The sequence below is a fragment of the Nerophis ophidion genome, linkage group LG11 (assembly GCF_033978795.1).
Source record: "Nerophis ophidion isolate RoL-2023_Sa linkage group LG11, RoL_Noph_v1.0, whole genome shotgun sequence".
NCBI lineage: Eukaryota > Metazoa > Chordata > Actinopteri > Syngnathiformes > Syngnathidae > Nerophis > Nerophis ophidion.
Window position 1 is genome coordinate 41,979,584 of NC_084621.1, and position 18,305 is coordinate 41,997,888.

The following is an 18,305-nucleotide window of genomic DNA, read 5'->3' on the forward strand; positions in this document are numbered from 1 at the left end:
TATATATATACATGTGTATATATATACACATATATATATACATGTATGTATATATATATATATATGTATATATATATAGAATAGAATAGAATAGAATAGAATAGAGTTTTATTGTCATTATTGCAATGAACAGGTTCAAAGAACAACGAAATTGGAGCAGCTCCTCCTAAGGTGCATATACAATATGGTAGTATAAATAGTAAAAAAAAAGATAGAGATGACAGATGTATCTATGTATATGTATATGTATCCACACACATGCATATCTGCATGCATATGAATATATATACACACATACATAAAACATTATTGCACATTATAGTCGGAAAAAATAGAAAAACATTTAAACATTTCACATGAGGACATGATGGACATATTGTGCTCACTCAGTGCCTGTTTAATGCTACTATGGCTCTCGGGTAAAAGCTATTTTTTAGTCTATTGGTGCTCGTTTTTAGCACCCTGTAGCGTCTGCCTGAGGGTAGCAGTTCCAGGTGGCTGTGCCCGGGGTGGAATGGGTCTTTCAGGATGCTCTGTGCTTTCCTGAGACAGCGGGAGCTGTACAGGTCAGCCAGGGGGGGAGGGGACATCCGATTAACTTCTATATCCATACATACATACACATATATATATATATATATATATATATATATATATATATATATATATATATATATATATATATATATATATATATATATGTACATACATATATATACATATATTTATATATATATACATACATATATACATATACAAGTATACATGCATACATATGCATATGCATATATATATATATATAAATATATATATATATATACACACATATATACATATACATACACAAATATATATATATATATATATACATATATATGCATATATTCATATATACATACATATATACACATATATACATAGATATATATATATATATATATATATATATATATATATATATATATATTATATATATACATATATTTATACACATATATACAAATTTATATACATATACTGTATATACAAATATGTATATACACATATATATATATATATATATATATATATATATATACATACATGTATATGTATGTACTTATATATGTATGTATGTATGTATATATATATGTATATGTATGTGTATATATATGTATATATATACACACATACATATACATACATACATACATATATAAGTACATACATATACATGTATATATATATATATATATATATATATATGCGACCCCCCCGAGTTAAAAAGTTTGGGGACCCCTCGTCTAGAGAGAGGATAATAAAATGACTGATATATAACAATATATGGGCTTCATGGTGGCAGAGGAGTTAGTGCGTCTGCCTCACAATACCAAGGTCCTAAGTAGACCTACTCAGTGGCCTAGTGATTAGAGTGTCCGCCCTGAGATCGGTAGGTTGTGAGTTCAAACCCTGGTCGAGTCATACCAAAGACTATAAAAAAATGGGACCCATTTCCTCCCTGCTTGGCACTCAGCATCAAGGGTTGGAATTGGGGGTTAAATCACCATAAATGATTCCCAGGCGCGGCACCGCTGCTGCCCACTGCTCCCCTCGTCTCCCAGGGGGTGATCAAGGGTGATGGGTCAAATGCAGAGAATAATTTCACCACACCTTGTGTGTGTGTGAAAATCATTGATATTTTAACTTTAAAGTTAACTTTAACTTAGTCAGGGTTCAATCCCGGGCTCGGGATCTTTCTGTGTGGAGTTAGCATGTTCTCCCCGTAAATGCGTGGGTTCCCTCCGGGTACTCCGACTTCTTCCCACTTCCAAAGACATATACCTGGGGATAGGTTGATTGGCAACACTAAATTGGCCCTAGTGTGTGAATGTGAGTGGGAATGTTGTCTGTCTATCTGTGTTGGCCCTGCGATGAGGTGGCGACTTGTCCAGTGTGTATCCCGCCTTCCGCCCAATTGTAGCTGAGATGGGCACCTGCGCCCCCCGCGACCCCAAAGGGAATAAGCAGTAGAAAATGGATGAATGGATGGATATATAACAATATAACAGTCGGTACACGACCCGTAAGACAAGGATCGGACTGATCCATAAATTAGTGGTTCCAATATTAAGGGTAGAGCAGTATGATTAATACTGAAGGGACCAGATTGATATTTTTAATTTCTTGAAATCATCTTTCAATATTTTTGTTAACGTTACCAATCTCAGTGGATAATTCAATGGTCACTAGAGGACTGAGCGCAAAAGGGTTTAAATAAGTAGCAAATAGCAGTTTTTATTTACCGGTAGATATTGTTTACTATTGTGTTTGTTTTGATCACTCAATTGTATGTAATCCATCCATCCATTTTTTACCGCTTGTCCCTTTTGGGGTTACGGGGGGTACAATTGTATGTAATACAAGAAAATAAGGAACTAGTTTAAATTATTGTGTTGACATTGATAAATTGTCAATAACATTGACCATAAATTTAAAAAAATGTATACGGTTAATACATGTTATCGGTATTGGTATCGGCTGGTCCCAATCATGGATGATCGGTATTGGCAGAATAAAACCTTGATCGGAACATCCCCACTACAGATAGCAAAGTGCATTTAAAGAAAGCGAGGGTGCTGACAGGGTCTGTGGTGTGATTTGATAAAGAAAAAAAAAAAAATGTGTGTGTCTTGCTGAGGAAGAGAAAGCGATGATTCATTGATTTTGGTGTCAGCAGAAAATGCTCAGCTAGCCCTTTCTTTTTTTTTTCTTTTTCTAAAAAGATGTGACACTACTGCCACGCTTTCACCACCACCCCCAAAAAACAGACTCACTAACACCTTGGCTATGATGCTATTTTCCCTCTTTGTGTGTTTGGAAGGGAGCGCGCGGCCTCAGAATCTACACCTTGCCTCACTTAGGCGTATTGATTTCCGTGAGCAGTAAATAGATTTAACAGACGATGACAAACAAGGCGCTGACGGCGAGCACTCTCAGAAATGTTGGAACGGCAAAAAAAAAAAATCCCCGTGCTGCGTCATAAAATCTGCAAATTTATTTCACCGCCGGTGCCAAAGAAGTTTAAATTAAAATAGCGTTAGCGGCCTGCACATAAAAAAACAGAAATAGGGCGACACACGGAGGCTGTACCTTTCCTTCCAGCTGGATGTAAACACTACTCTGCATTGTTCCAGACACTGATGGAGGATGGGAAGAGGGAGGCAGCTGTCAGTATGCTTCCAATCATCCCGGAGGACAGCGACTCCGGCCGCACCTACACCTGCAGGGTTCTTAACCCAGCTGCCCCTGCTGGGAGACAGACATCCATCACTATCAATGTCCAACGTAAGTTCCAACTGCTTTCGTTCAATACCGGTCAAATTGGTTCATTCTCATCACAATTATTTGCCCCCCTGCAGACCCTCCTGCGGTGGTTTTATCAGTGCAGCCTCAGACGGTGACCGAGGGCGCCAAAGTGCTTTTCATATGCACTGCTTCAGCCAATCCAGAAATCACCGGCTACAGGTAGAGACCCTCACACTCTTGCTGCAAAAGACCGCCATCCGAAACCCCGCTCGTGTTCGGATCATTTGGTTGAATGAGCCGTTTGATTGGCAGCTTTTGATTATGATTGGCACACGCCATGAATGAGCTAATAGCCACTTTGACATGCATGGCTAAGTACCTTCCCCGAGCTCATCATCTGACTGTATAATGTGATTATTCATCCGTCCCAGGTGGTCTAAAGGAGGAGTACCCATCTCCGAGGCAAACGGGGACAGCCTTGAGGTGACGGTGGACTACTCGTACTTCACAGACCCAGTTTCCTGTGAGGTGTCCAACTCTGTCGGCAGCACCAACGTTAGCACCCTGGTTGATGTTCAATGTAAGTTCAACTCTCAATTTATGGACAGCTTTTTGTTCGTAATTTGTTCCAAAAGGTCAGACAAACACCCAGTGGTATGAAAATCTGTTGCAGACACTGAAGAATATGAACATAAAACAACATTATAGTTCAACATGCAGAAAACCATGTGCAATATTTACAAACTGCACATGTAATGGATAAATGACCATTTACCTTTATTAAAGACGGTGATGAGTGGAGACGGAGGCACTTCACTACATGTTTTTTCTCTAATGTGATTGTGTTTTGTGTTTTTTATTCAAGTGCTGGTATTTGCCACTTTCTTTGACCCCATGGTGGCCTTTTCTGCAGCCGTACTCAATATAAAATAACACAGCTGACTGAGTCACCAAAGTGTGACGTTCTTTGTTTGGATAATTGATTCAGCGGAATGATACGTGGGCTAATGTGCAAAATTTTGCAATATTATAAGAGTCAGAACACAAAAAAACGGGGTAAACTGTACCCCAGGGATCAATACTGGGACTAAAATTGTTCAATCTGTATATAAACGACATTGGTAAAGTTACAAAGGACTTAAAGGGGAACTGCAATTTTTGGGAGAAATTTTGCCTATTACCCTATTTTTCGGACTATAAGTCACAGTTTTTTTCATAGTTTGGCCGGGGGTGCGACTTATACTCAGGAGCGACTTATGTGTGAACTTATTAACACATTACCGTAAAATATCAAATAATATTATTTAGCTCATTCACGTAAGAGACTAGACGTATAAGATTTCATGGGATTTAGCAATTAGGAGTGACAGATTGTTTGGTAAACATATAGCATGTTCTATATGTTATAGTTATTCGAATGTCTCTTAGCATAATATGTTATGTTAACATACCAGGCACCTTCTCAGTTGGTGATTTATGCGTCATATAACGTACACTTATTCAGCCTGTTGTTCACTATTCTTTATTTATTTTAAATTGCCTTTCAAATGTCTATTCTTGGTGTTGGGTTTTATCAAATAAATTTCCCCCAAAAATGCAATTTATACTCCAGTGCGACTTATATAAGTTTTTTTCCTTCTTTATTATGCATTTTCGGCAGGTGCGACTTATACCTCGGAGCGACTTATACTCCGAAAAGTACAGTAATCACAATCATTATTACCTGATGATGGATGGTATATTTTTTTTTTGCATTTTAAATATTTAATAAATGCGATGAATAGTTTATTACAATGGAGTCTTTTAGAGCCATGCAATTCCACCTATAAAGCCCTTCAAAAAATATCCAAACACCTCCGCTGAGGTTTTATATACATGGTGTATGTATATATGTAATGTAGTAACAGGCACATTTATTATAGCAATTAATATTTACGTGTTTTGATAATTTTAAGCATGTTGTGAGGCATTTCAAAAATGCCTCACATGTGGGTTTTTTTTTCTTCATCAATTGTTATTACTCCAGACTATGTGAGCCAAAAAACATAACAAAACATCACTTGAGAAAGTGGAAATATTTAATGTATACAAGTTCAAAATAAAAAAATATATAACTTTTGTTGACAAATATTACTACCATATTTCCTTAAATAGCCGCCGGGGCGGTAATTAATTTAAAACCTCTTCTCACTCCTGCGCCTATTCAAGGCATGTGGTAAAAGTAAGCAGGCGCTACTAATTTTAAATTCCTCTTCTCACCACTGCGCTTACCATTGACATGCAGTAAGATATTGAGTGTGATAAAAAAATTAAAAAAATTAATAAAAACTTCTTCTGCGGCCGCGGCCCGGTGGTTGGGGACCACTGCTCTACAACATGTCATCGCGCCCACCTTTACACCATGCTATCTGCGTGCTAGCTGGACGCATGCTTTTCGCTGCTTCTCATACGAGATTGCAATGCATACTTGGTCAGCAGCCACACCTTTTACACTGATTGTTGTGATATAAACAACTTTAACACTCTTACTAATATGCGCCACACTCTGTGAACCCTAACCAAACACATTTCTGGAGAACATCGGCTCTGTAACACATTATAAACACAACATAAGAATTACCCAGAATGCCATGCATCCATGACTTTTGGCTATATTATACACGTGCCCTCAACCCCGCCCACCTCAACCGACGCACGGGGGGGGGGGGGGGGTATTTGGTGCTAGCGGGGTGTATAATATAGCCAAGAGTCATGGGTGCATGGCATTCTGGGTAACTGTTATGTTCCGTTTATAATGTGTTACAGAGCCGATGTTCTCCCGAAATGTGTTTGTCATTCTTGTTTGGTGTGGGTTCACAGAGTGTGGCGCATATTAGTAAGAGTGGTAAAGTTGTTTCATATCACAACCATCAGTGTGATCTGTATGGCTGTGGAACAAGACCCCTGGTTTACACATAGTAAAAGCAACAAAAAAACTCCTCCGCCATTTTGAAAAAGACGACAGGGGAAGCGTCATTCGTGACGTCACAAATTTGACCCGGCGGTTAAAGTAAGCATGCGCTAATAAATTTGGAGAGCAAGTTTGACCCGGCTGTAATTCAAGGCAGGCGCATATTACATGCCTGGCGGCAATTCAAGGAAATACGGTATTTATATTAAAGTGGCCTGGAAAAAAAACAACGTATCACTGGATAGAGAAGAAAGAAAGAACACTGTTATTTTAAGCACAGATGTTTGGCTTGAGGGATTAAATGATAAAAATATTAACCAACAGTCTGCTTCTCCACAGTTGGCCCCAGATTGCTGTCAGGGCCCAAGCCAATGACGATGGACATTGGCATGGATGCAGCCTTCACATGCACATGGACTGGAAACCCTCCTTTGACCCTGGCCTGGACCAAGCAGGGCTCAAGCGAGGTAAGGCGATAAACAACATCCCTTCAGAGGGAACATTCACACATGGCCTTCAGGCAAGACTCTTTCACACATTCTTCTCTCGACTCAAAAAGCCTCTCACTCGGGCTCCCCTAGGGGCCAAGCCTTTGGCAGAGAACTGTCTGTCCACTGACGGATTTACACCACGTCAAAGTGTACATACTGGCTGTCATCGCGCTAACTTAATCACTTCAAGAAACAGTCAGTCAAAACATCCACATCCTGTCAGCCATGGAGTGGCTGTCGCCACGTTTGAAGGAACGACTGTTCCACCCTAACTTTACTATCTTGGTAAAAGTCTTTCAGCCACGTCCCACAGGAGCATCTTTCCTCGCTACCGATATTCTTTTCTGACGGTAAGCTCGGAGGTAAAAAAAATAAATAAAAAAAACCTCAGTGAAAGATTGATTTAAAACGCTGCGAGCGCCGTCGTCACCTCAAAGACTGAACACTCTCATCCCCTCAGAGGGAGAAAGCAAGACATTTTTCTAATCCACCCACGATCACTGTCCCTCACACAGCCAAGAATAATGGATTAATTGGGTTAGCGTGTGAGTGTGTTAAAAAAGAAAAGTGGAGAGTGGGGGTGGGCTGTGTGGAAATGGGAGGAAGGAAGGTCTGAGTGGAGGTAAATGGATTAAGCACAGCTTGATAGAACGACAGGATCAATGAGCTAAGGAGTGAGTGCAGCCGCTCCGGAGGCCCACTCACACTATAGCACGCTCGGTTGTGTCCTCACAGTTTAATGACAATCTTACCAGGCGGCGTCACTGCGCACCGGAAATGTGAGTGTCAAATGATTAACGACAATTAAATTACACCTTGACCACCGGCCACCGCCTTCATCCGCAGCTTCGACAATGAAAGGACCGCCTTTGTATAAAGTGCCGTATTTCAACCATTTTTAACGAGTCTCTTAGGTCCCACCATTGTGTGTTTCTCAAAATCTCGCCTTGATGCGGGAATTTACAGTTTAAAAGTGATTTTTGCAAGCCCTAGTGGGGACAAGCCATTTTGTGTGCGCATGTGTATTTTTAATGGTAACAAGGTGTTTGTGTCCACGCCTGTCTCCCAGAAGTGCGATTGTGCACTTTATCTACTTTGTTTCCCACATATACACTGGAAATGCACTTGTTCGAGGTAATACATGCTTTATATCACATACGACGACGTAACATTAAGGACTGGGACAGGTGACACAGATGTTAGCAACATTAGCATAGCTAGGCGAGCTACAGTGCTAACATGTTAGCAACAACATGCTAGGTTAACTTATTCACTGAAGAAAAAAAGAGTCACCAAACTTAATGTTTCATGTCAGTAGCTGACAGCTAGCAAAGCTCAACAATTTAAGGTGTGTAGCAAAGCCTCTTTTTATCTTTTTTTTTACCCAACAGGAAAATGGATATTTCTAACTATTGGTGGTAATGAAAAAAGACTATACATATACACATATATATATATACATATATATACATACATATACATATATATATATATACATATATATATTTATATACATATATATATACATATACATGTATACATACATATAAATATACATATTATATATATATATATATGTGTATATATATATATATATATACATATATATATATATACATATATATATATATATATATATATATATATATATACACATATATATATATATATATATATATGTATATATATATATATATATATATATATAGGCTTCACGGTGGCAGAGGGGTTAGTGCGTCTGCCTCACAATACGAAGGTCCTGCAGTCCTGGGATCTTTCTGTGTGGAGTTTGCATGTTCTCCCCGTGAATGCGTGGGGATAGGTTGATTGGCAACACTAAATTGGCCCTAGTGTGTGAATGTGAGTGTGAATGTTGTCTGTCTATCTGTGTTGGCCCTGCGATGAGGTGGCGACTTGTCCAGGGTGTACCCCGCCTTCCGCCCGATTGTAGCTGAGATAGGCGCCAGCGCCCCCGCGACCCCGAAAGGGAATAAGCGGTAGAAAATAGATGGATGGATATATATATATATATATATATATATATTGTAGCTGAGATAGGCGCCAGCGCCCCCGCGACCCCGAAAGGGAGTAAGCGGTAGAAAATGGATGGATGGATGGATATATATATATATATATATATATATATATATATATCCATCCATCCATCCATCCATTTTCTACCGGTAGAAAATGGATGGATGGATGGATATATATATATATATATATATATATATATATATATATATGTATATATATATATATATATATATATATCCATCCATCCATCCATCCATTTTCTACCGCTTATTCCCTTTCGGGGTCGCGGCAACTATATATATATAGTTTTGCAAAATAGGGCCCGCTTTAAACGAACACGTTCAAGTGCTGAGAGCGATGCACAGGGTGAACTCTCTTGCATCCTGTTTGGAAGCGAGATATAAAAAAACAACAAAAAAACACAAACAATATATCACTCTCGGCGAAGTTATCAAGTTCATTTTCAATTATTGTTTGTTTAATTAATTACTGGCCCCTAATTTTGCATATCGACAAGTTTCTACCAAGTGGTAAAGTTCAGTGGAAACATGTCTAATCTGCGACCCCCCAGGAGGACTCCAGTCTCACTTGCCTGCTCTTACGCTCTCTGCCCAGGTGCTTAGCAACAGTAACACCTTGCAGCTGAAAGCCGTAACGCAGGCGGATGCTGGGACTTACACCTGCAAGGCCATCGTACCTCGAATCGGAGTTGCAGAACGAGAAGCCACCCTGACTGTAAACGGTGAGCTTCCTGTTTCAATGTACTCATCCGACTGGTTAGTGTTTAGGTCAGAATGTTTTTTATCTCATGTTTCTGTCGGCTTTCTTCTCTCCAGGCCCACCTATTATCACAGCAGAGGCCACACAGCATGCAGTCAAGCACTCCAAGGGCAAGCTGGAGTGCCGGGTGGGAAGCAGCCCGCCGCCTTATATGATTGTAAGTCTTATTAGCGCTCATGTTTGGATGATTACATAGTCTTCCCCCCTGCACTGTATCTGTGAGAGGGGAGTGTTACCCCTGACCTCACCTTCACACCATGATATCTTCAGCCCACTAACAAACACATATTCAGCGGTGTAATTGCACAGGCACTAAATGAAGCGATAGAGGAGTCGGGGGAGCTGTGGGAGACGGGCTTCCTACTGGTTTCAGCCAAACTGCATTCAATTAGTGGCCCTGGAGGCATCACTCTGCTGACCCTGTTGAACCACTGAATGTATGCTGGGCTGAGAGCGGATAATTAGGGTGTGAGAGGAGCAGAGAGACAGATAGGTGGTGTGGTGGTTAACTCACCTGCAGGGCACATGTGGGAGGTGCTGAAACACAAGCTGGCTCAGCCTTGTGCTTTAGAGGTTGGCAGAAAGACAGCAGAAAGGAGTAGGGATCAGGTGGTATACAGTACAAAATGACTTACCATCGTTGTCTTACCATACCCACAGGTATGGTCGTTTGGAGACATCAGCCTTTCCTCCGGTTCCTCTGGTCGATACTCGGTACAGACCGTGACCAGCGACCAAGGAGTCGTGTCTTCTCTGGTGCTGTCCGAGGCGCTGGCGCCAGATTTTGAGCTGCGCTACAACTGTACTGCTTGGAACAACTTTGGCACTGGCACCGCCTTGGTCGCCCTGAAGGAGCAAGGTAAGAACTGGCAGGAAGAGTTGGACTTTGGGTTGCGCGATATAAAACTTTTAAAGCTATTGTTATATCATAATAATGCATGTTGAGGACACATTCTCGCTGTTTCTTAAAGGGGAACATTATCACAATTTCAAAAGGGTTAAAACAATAAAAATCAGTTCCCAGTGGCTTGTTGTATTTTTTTAAATTTTTTTCTGAATTGTACCTGTCCCGGAATATCCCTAAAAAAAGCTTTAAAGTGCTTGATTTTCGCTATTTGCGATGCGACTATCCATTTCCCTGTGACGTCATACAGTGCTGCCAATGTAAACAAACAATGGCGAATAGCACAGCAAGATATAGCGACATTAGCTCGGATTCAGACTCGGATTTCAGCGGCTTAAGCAATTTAACAGATTACGCATGTATTGAAACGGATGGTTGGAGTATGAAAGTATTGAAGAAGAAACTGAAGCTATTGAGCAAATAGCTATTGACACTATTCATAGCCATAGCATGGCCGAATAGCTGCGTTAGCATCGCCGGTAAAATGTACGGACCAAACGATCAGGACTTTCGCATCACGTGACACTGGAGCAACTTAAATCCTTCGATTGGTAAGTGTTTTTTTCGCATTAAATGTGGGTGAAAGGAAACGTAATATAGTTGCAAATGCATCTGCAGGTTATCCATACATCTTTGTGCCATGTCTGCTTTAGCATCGCCGGTAAATAGCATGTTAGCATCGATTAGCGTAGCATGTTAGCATCGATTAGCTGGCAGTCAACATCAACAAAACTCACCTTTGTGATTTCATTGACTATCGTTGCAAATGCATCTGCAGGTTATCCATACATCTCTGTGCCATGTCTGCTTTAGCACTGCCGGTAAATAGCATGTTAGCATCGATTAGCATAGCATGTTAGCATCGATTAGCTGGCAGTCACGCCGCGACCAAATATGTCTGATAAGCACATAAGTCAACATCAACAAAACTCACCTTTGTGATTTTGTTGACATTATCGTTGCAAATACATCTGCAGGTTATCCATACATCTCTGTGCCATGTCTGTCATCGCCGGTAAAATGTGGAGACACTCTGGCACATTCAATGGGGGTCTGGCGGAAGACACTTTCGCATCTTTGGGCCAGTGGTGCAACTTGAATCCCTCCCTGTTAGTGTTGTTACACCCTCACAACACACCGGCGAGGCATGATGTCTCCAAAGTTCCAAATAATAGTCGAAAAAACGGAAAATAACAGAGCTGAGACCCAATGTTTGCAATGTGTTGAAAATAAAAATGGCGGCTGTATTACCTCGGAGACGTTTCGTTCTGACGTCATCGCAAAAAGAGCGATAAACAGAAAGGTGGAAATCGGTTAAAAAAATATATGGTCTTTTTTCTGCACCATCAAGGTATATATTGACGCTTACATAGGTCTGGTGATAATGTTCCCCTTTAATTTGACGGAGACAAGTGAAGAAACCCGTCCTCAACGCAATGCAGCATTCGAGCTAACGTTCCTCCACAGTGCAAAACCACTTCTAAGTCTGTAATCCTCTCTTCCATGGTGGGAAATAATCTACGTATTTTACAAGTAAAACTATCACTGGAGGACAAAGAATAGTTAAAAATGCTACACTACACCGCAGGAAGATACGTGAACGCAAACTGGAGTTCTTGACTGTAGAAAAAAAAAAGTTTACCGGATCGATGTAAAGTATATTTTCAGGGTATGGTAATTGCTAGGGTTAGATCCGTATTTTTTAATATCAAAATATCTTAAGTTCTTATTCTTATTGTATATTAACTCAGGAAGTAAGTCCCTGCACATAGGTAAACTTCAAGGGCAAAAAACTAAGGATTTATATCAGAGAAAATATTATGAAGATGTAAATATTTTAACTGATATTGTTACTCCTGTGTTTTAATTGTGATCACAAATTAAATCATTTGATCATTTTAAAAATGTCAAGTATCAGTATAATTATTGGTTCGACCAATACTGCCCCTGTAACTACTAAGTACCCAAAACTGATGCCAAGTATCCAAACAAGTTAAATAATAGTTTTAACAAAATAATTGAACCGTAAATGACGCAGTATGTTACTGCATACTTCACAGCCAAATTAGCCTAAACTTTGTAACACATTTTGAAATGGTTCTCTAATCGTTTACATACCAAAATATATATTGTGATATATGCTAGGTCAGGAATAAAACTAAATCCCCTGAAGAGAAAGGAAACCTGCGAAACAGGCTTGTAGGGATGAAATAGCCTTTGTTTTTCCTAACGTAAATTCCGTTATTGAGCCCTGTATAGCGGATAAACCACAGAAACCTCGACTATATTGTTATATATATCGTTATAGTAGGACACTGCAATATATATTTCGATGTAGATTTGAAGCAATATTTTGCCCATTTCTAAGCTGAATCATGACCAGAACATTGTGTTCCACTTCTTGTCTCCAATACATGTGGACTGTAACAGACAATAATTACTTCCCGTATAATAGGATTTTTCAAAAATTTTCAAAAGGTGCCACAATAGCGTACTTGGTAGTTTGTTGCCTGAAAAAAAAACCCTCAATGCTTGAACTCAAACCGTTTAAAAAAGTTTTCGTAAGCCCTACTGGAAACACGCCATTTTGTGTCTATATCTATACCGATTAATTTGCTAATGAGCCGTGTTTGTTCATCAGTGTGTGTCTCTTTAAGAGTGCCTCTAAAAGCATAGCTATGTCAGCTACAATGCTAACATTACGTAGAATGTGATAGACTTCATTTATCCCCAGGATGGGCAAATGATGGGATTGCAGTGCATATTTTACATACAAGTAAAACACAATTAACAAAGAAATACTAAAGGGGTAATGGTTAATACCACCACATGTGCTAACAGCATCATCATGCTAGGTTAGCCTATTCTCTGAAGAAAAACTAAATGATGAAACTTACAGTTTGCACGTCTGTAGCTGACTGACAGAATAGACGGAGCAACAGGCTTTATTTTGAGATGTGTAGCAAAGCCAGGTTTTTTTTTTTTGTTTTTTTTTTTTACATACAGTATCCACCTCAACTTACCATGAATTGATTAACGTGGACCCCAACTTAAACAAGTTGAAAAACTTATTTGGGTGTAACCATTTAGTGGTCAATTGTACGGAATATGGACTGAACTGTGCAATCTACTAATAAAAGTATCAATCAATCAATCAAACAAACGGATCAAAGTAATACCGTCAGGTAGTTTTCCATTCAGGAAAGCTTCAAAAGTCACTGCATAATGTCATCATAAACTTATTTAGTATAACATGTGACTGTGCACAATGTTTATTACTTATCTTATTTTTTCATTGTTTTAATTTTGTTGCTGTATGTAAAAATGGTGCCGCTGAAGTGGCAGCTGGTTGCAGCCTCTCTGAGCTCTTTTATGTCCTCCTTGGTGTTCTTAAGGCCCTGTCTACATTAAGCCGGATGACTTCTTAAACAAATAATTATTTAGCCGAAGCCTCGTGTCAGCCACAATAACCCACCGTCTAAAGGCCTACTGAAACCCACTACTACCCAACACGCAGTCTGATAGTTTATATATCAATGATGAAATATTAACATTGCAACACATGCCAATACGGCTTTTTTAGTTTACTAAATTGCAATTTTAAATTTCCCGGGAGTTTTTTCTTGAAAACGTCGCGTAATGATGACGTGTAGGCTTGACGTCACGGGCTGTTAGGAATATGAGCGCTGCGCACAAACACAGCTGAAAGTCGTCTGCTTTAACGGCATAATTGCACAATATATTGGACATCTGTGTTGCTGAATCCTTTGTAATTTGTTCAATTAATATTGGAGAAGTCAAAGCAGAAAGACAGAGTTGAGAACCTTTAGCCACACAAACACACGGTGATTCCTTGTTTAAAATTCACGGAGGTGAAACTTTACTACGGATCAGAGCGGACATGGATCCCAACCGGATGTCAACCAGCAGGTTTCGGTGAGAAAATTGTGGTTAAAAATTAGCTTCTTACCGGATATCAGCTGAGCTTGTGCCGCCCATAAAGCTGCCGTCGACTTCCCTGAGACACTGCATGTCAACACACGGCCGTGGACACTTCCGACTATCAGGTACTGTTAAACTCACTAAAACACTAGCAACACAATAGAAAGATAAGGGATTTCCCAGAATTATCCTAGCAAATGTGTCTAAAAACATCTGAATCCAATGCAATCGCATTTTTTTTTTTAACTAGTCCGTCGCTATCAATATCCTACAACACGAATCTTTCATCCTCGCTCAAATTAATGGGGAAATTGTCGTTTTCTCAGTGCGAATAGCTGTTTTTGTTGGAGGCTCCCATTAAAATCAATGAAAATATGTGAGGAGCCATCAAACATGTGACGTCATCGTCTGCGACTTCCCGGTAGAGGCAGGGCTTTTCTGTTGGCACCGAAAGTTGCAAACTTTATCGTGGATGTTCTCTACTAAATCCTTCCAGCAAAAATATGGCAATATTGCGAAATTATCAAGTATGACACATAGAATGGACCTGCTATCCCTGTTTGAATAAGAAAATCTCATTTCAGTAGGCCTTTAAGGTTGCCGTCCTTGGATAATTTTTTTACATGTGTAAGTGCGCCGTGTATTTCTTGAATCTCCGGCTCTCAGCTTTGTATGGACTCATCGATCGTTTACAAATTTAGTCCGTAGAGGAAGTGACACCAGAAAGACCGCGCCCCACACAGGAAGTGACGCGCCACAGCCAGCTTCATAACAGACGCTTGTGGAAATCACACATGAATACCTTACTAGAAGGAAATGCACGATTGCAGCTATTTGGGATACAACACATCTCAGACGGCAACATAGCAATGTTGAGCGACGGTTTTGGATAAGGCCTGTTTGTCAACAAGTGTGTTGTGCCAGAGGAACGGCAAGAGAACTTTGGAATGTCCAGGTGAGCTGTGATTCTACTTAGCGAAAGACTTTATCCATTTGTCGAAGGAGAGACAACGAGAATGCGGGCTCCTGTGGATGAGGGAGTACTACGGAAAACAGTGAATGCATTTGGACTGGCAAAGCAGACTATCAGTCATTGTCCGCCATGTATGTCGGAGCGATTCCACGTCTGGTTTGGTACTCCACAACTATTGTGAGGCCATGAAGTGGTCGTCAAATACGACCGCCAATTTCAGCCCACAAGCACAGTGTCCTGACCAGATATCTAGATCTAGATCCCGAGATTGATTGTTATAAAATGTTCTTTATCACATTGTTTATTTGCACGTCCATTGAAGATATGATTCATGTATGATGGCTCAGGTGTGATTGACTACAACAGTCTAAACAGCTGCTGATGGTGAGGCAAGCAAGGTTTACAGTTAAGAGAAGTGTGGCAATAGTCTACATTGAAACACAGGGTAAGAATACACTTCCAGGTCCGAGGTCACTATGACGAGTGCATTTTTTTTTTTTTGCGCATGCATACTAGGGCGCATTGCGCTGGCGGACCGAGGGGGCAGGGGTCTTTAACGGTGGCATTGTGTGTGTGTGTGTGTGTGTGTATGTGTGTGTGTGTGGACAAGGATAAGGTTAGTTGGGATATAGCCTGGATAACCTTAGTGTAGAAGGGGCCTTAATATTTTCCTCGTTTCCATGCATTTTCTAACCTTTGGGTTTAAACTCCTTCGAGACTTGGGGTGGGGGGAGAGGGGGGGACTTCTTTGACTTTATGGGCTGCTTTTAATACTTTTTGAATCTGCACTGCAACCACAGAATTTCTTCATTGTGGGATAAATACAATCTTTATAAGGTGATTCTATGATTCGTACTTGAAGATGCCGATGTTAAAAAAATAAAAATAGTCAATCAATGGCAATCTCAGAATGTTCTTCTTCTGTTGGAAAGCTGAACTCCTGGTTTGTTCGATTTTTTTCGACTGATTGCGTTTGAATCAATGGCACCCGAGTGCTCTTTGTTGCTTGCAAAAGGCAATTTATCAGCTTTTTATCAAGCAATAAATGACTGTCTTAACTCAGCAATTACCAAAACATAAACTCTTCCATTGAAGAGTTTTTCGCAGAAAACATGAGAGTCTCAATCCTGCTGCAAGGAGGCCCAGATTAGGTAAACACAGAACTCCTGCCTCTCCTTATCTTAATTATATTCCCCTAATCGATATGATTCAATCAGCAGATGGTTAGCTTTAATGAATATGTTTGCCCTATAACATAGATATTGATCAAGGACAAAAGTCAATTAGATGGAGTCATGCGTTTTAGGTTAGACTGATATTCTCTATCAGCGTCTCTCTGGCTGTATTCCACTGAAGTGATCCTTAAATTACATTGGAATGCCGCTGCCAGTGGAAGCCTTTGTTGCGACAGGCACCAAAAATAAGGTCCTCTCCGGCAATTTACATCACTGTAGCAGAGTGAGGTCTCCGGAGAAATGGGCATCGGGATCTCCTGGAATCTCTAACGAGATTACAGTCTTTTGCTTCATTGCATGTCAGGCCTTGTTTCTTGGCAAAGATTAGAGACAATCGTCAGGCTGTGTGATGCACAATCACTTTGAGCAGGTCTCGGTTAACTGTGGGTACATTAGACCGGGGCTTTCCTAACCTTTTTGACCTCATAGGCCAACTTTTCCACTACAGAGAGGCCCGGGTCCCACTCAGATGTTAGCTTTTAATCAGTAATCTTACTCCTGATTTCAATTGTATTGTCTACAACCTTGTCAAAATGATATGATCACAAATATTAATTATTTAACACTTACTTCAAACTGATTAGAAAAATAACTACCAACCAAATAAACTGCATAAGAAGGAGCTCGTAGATAACCGACAACTTTTAATAAAATATTTTAAACATACAATTAAGCTGTGCTAAAGTACATGAACTACATTAATAATTAATATGTTTCTTACCTGAACTGTCAGTAAAATTAAAGTGAATATGAACATACAGCTTCACCACTTCATAATTGTTTGGCTTAAAAAAACTTCTCTATGACTTTAGCTTCAGACTTCTTCTGTTTGTTTGAAATTGTGATTACCGCCACAAGTGGTGGAAAAGTGTATTACAAGCGGCCCATACAGACTACAGCTGAGAAATATATTTTTTGGCGCCCCTGTAGTGGGCCTCTGCACTCAATGTGCCTTTTGGTTACAACACACCGTTTTAGATAGTAAAAGTGCTGACATCTCAGGGATTAATTGGCAAAACAAACCAAGACAAAATCTATATTTTTTGTGGCTCTAAACAAGATGGTTTGTGCCCCATTTTGGTCTTTAATGTGTGTGTAACACTCTAGGGCAGTGGTCCCCAACCACCGGGCTGCTGCTCGATTGGTACCGCGCCGCAAACATTTTTTAAATTATTTTTTATTATATCAACATAAAAAACACAAGATACACTTACAATCAGTGCACCAACCCAAAAAACGTTAGTTTTTTATGAAAAAAAAAATATAAATCCCCCCCGCCGGTCTGCGGGACAAATTATCAAGCGTTGACCGGTCCGAAGATACAAAAAGGTTGGGGACCACTGCTCTAGGCGACTAGGGGCAATAGCGCTTATTCAGCCGAGTGAGTATTGTAATACAGTTGTCCTTTGACACGTTGCAATTTGAAGATTATGCCTTGTAAGGGTAACTATTTAGTGTTCTATCACAGTAGTTCTCAAATGGGGGTATGCGTACCCCTAAGGGTACTTGAAAGTATGCCAAGGGGTACATTATATATTTTTTTAATATTCTTAAAATAGCAACAATTCAAAAATCATTCATGAATATATATTTATTGAATAATACTTCAACAAAATATGAATGTAAGTTCATAAACTGGGAAAAGAAATGCAACAATGCAATATTCAGTGTTGACAGCTAGAACTTTTGTGGACATGTTCCATAAATA

General features: G+C 39.8%; 1 protein-coding gene across 3 annotated transcripts in view; it reads left to right on the forward strand.

The window, feature by feature from the left end:
- Positions 1-18,305, forward strand: part of kirrel3l (kirre like nephrin family adhesion molecule 3, like) — a 110,812-nt gene that overhangs the window by 86,364 nt on the left and 6,143 nt on the right. For all 3 annotated transcript variants that reach the window (XM_061915999.1, XM_061916000.1, XM_061916001.1), the window contains 7 exons: positions 3,174-3,324; positions 3,399-3,504; positions 3,717-3,865; positions 6,575-6,702; positions 9,379-9,505; positions 9,600-9,700; positions 10,204-10,402. In XM_061915999.1, coding sequence (XP_061771983.1) covers positions 3,174-3,324; positions 3,399-3,504; positions 3,717-3,865; positions 6,575-6,702; positions 9,379-9,505; positions 9,600-9,700; positions 10,204-10,402 — 961 coding nt within the window. The remainder of the gene's footprint in view (positions 1-3,173; positions 3,325-3,398; positions 3,505-3,716; positions 3,866-6,574; positions 6,703-9,378; positions 9,506-9,599; positions 9,701-10,203; positions 10,403-18,305) is intronic.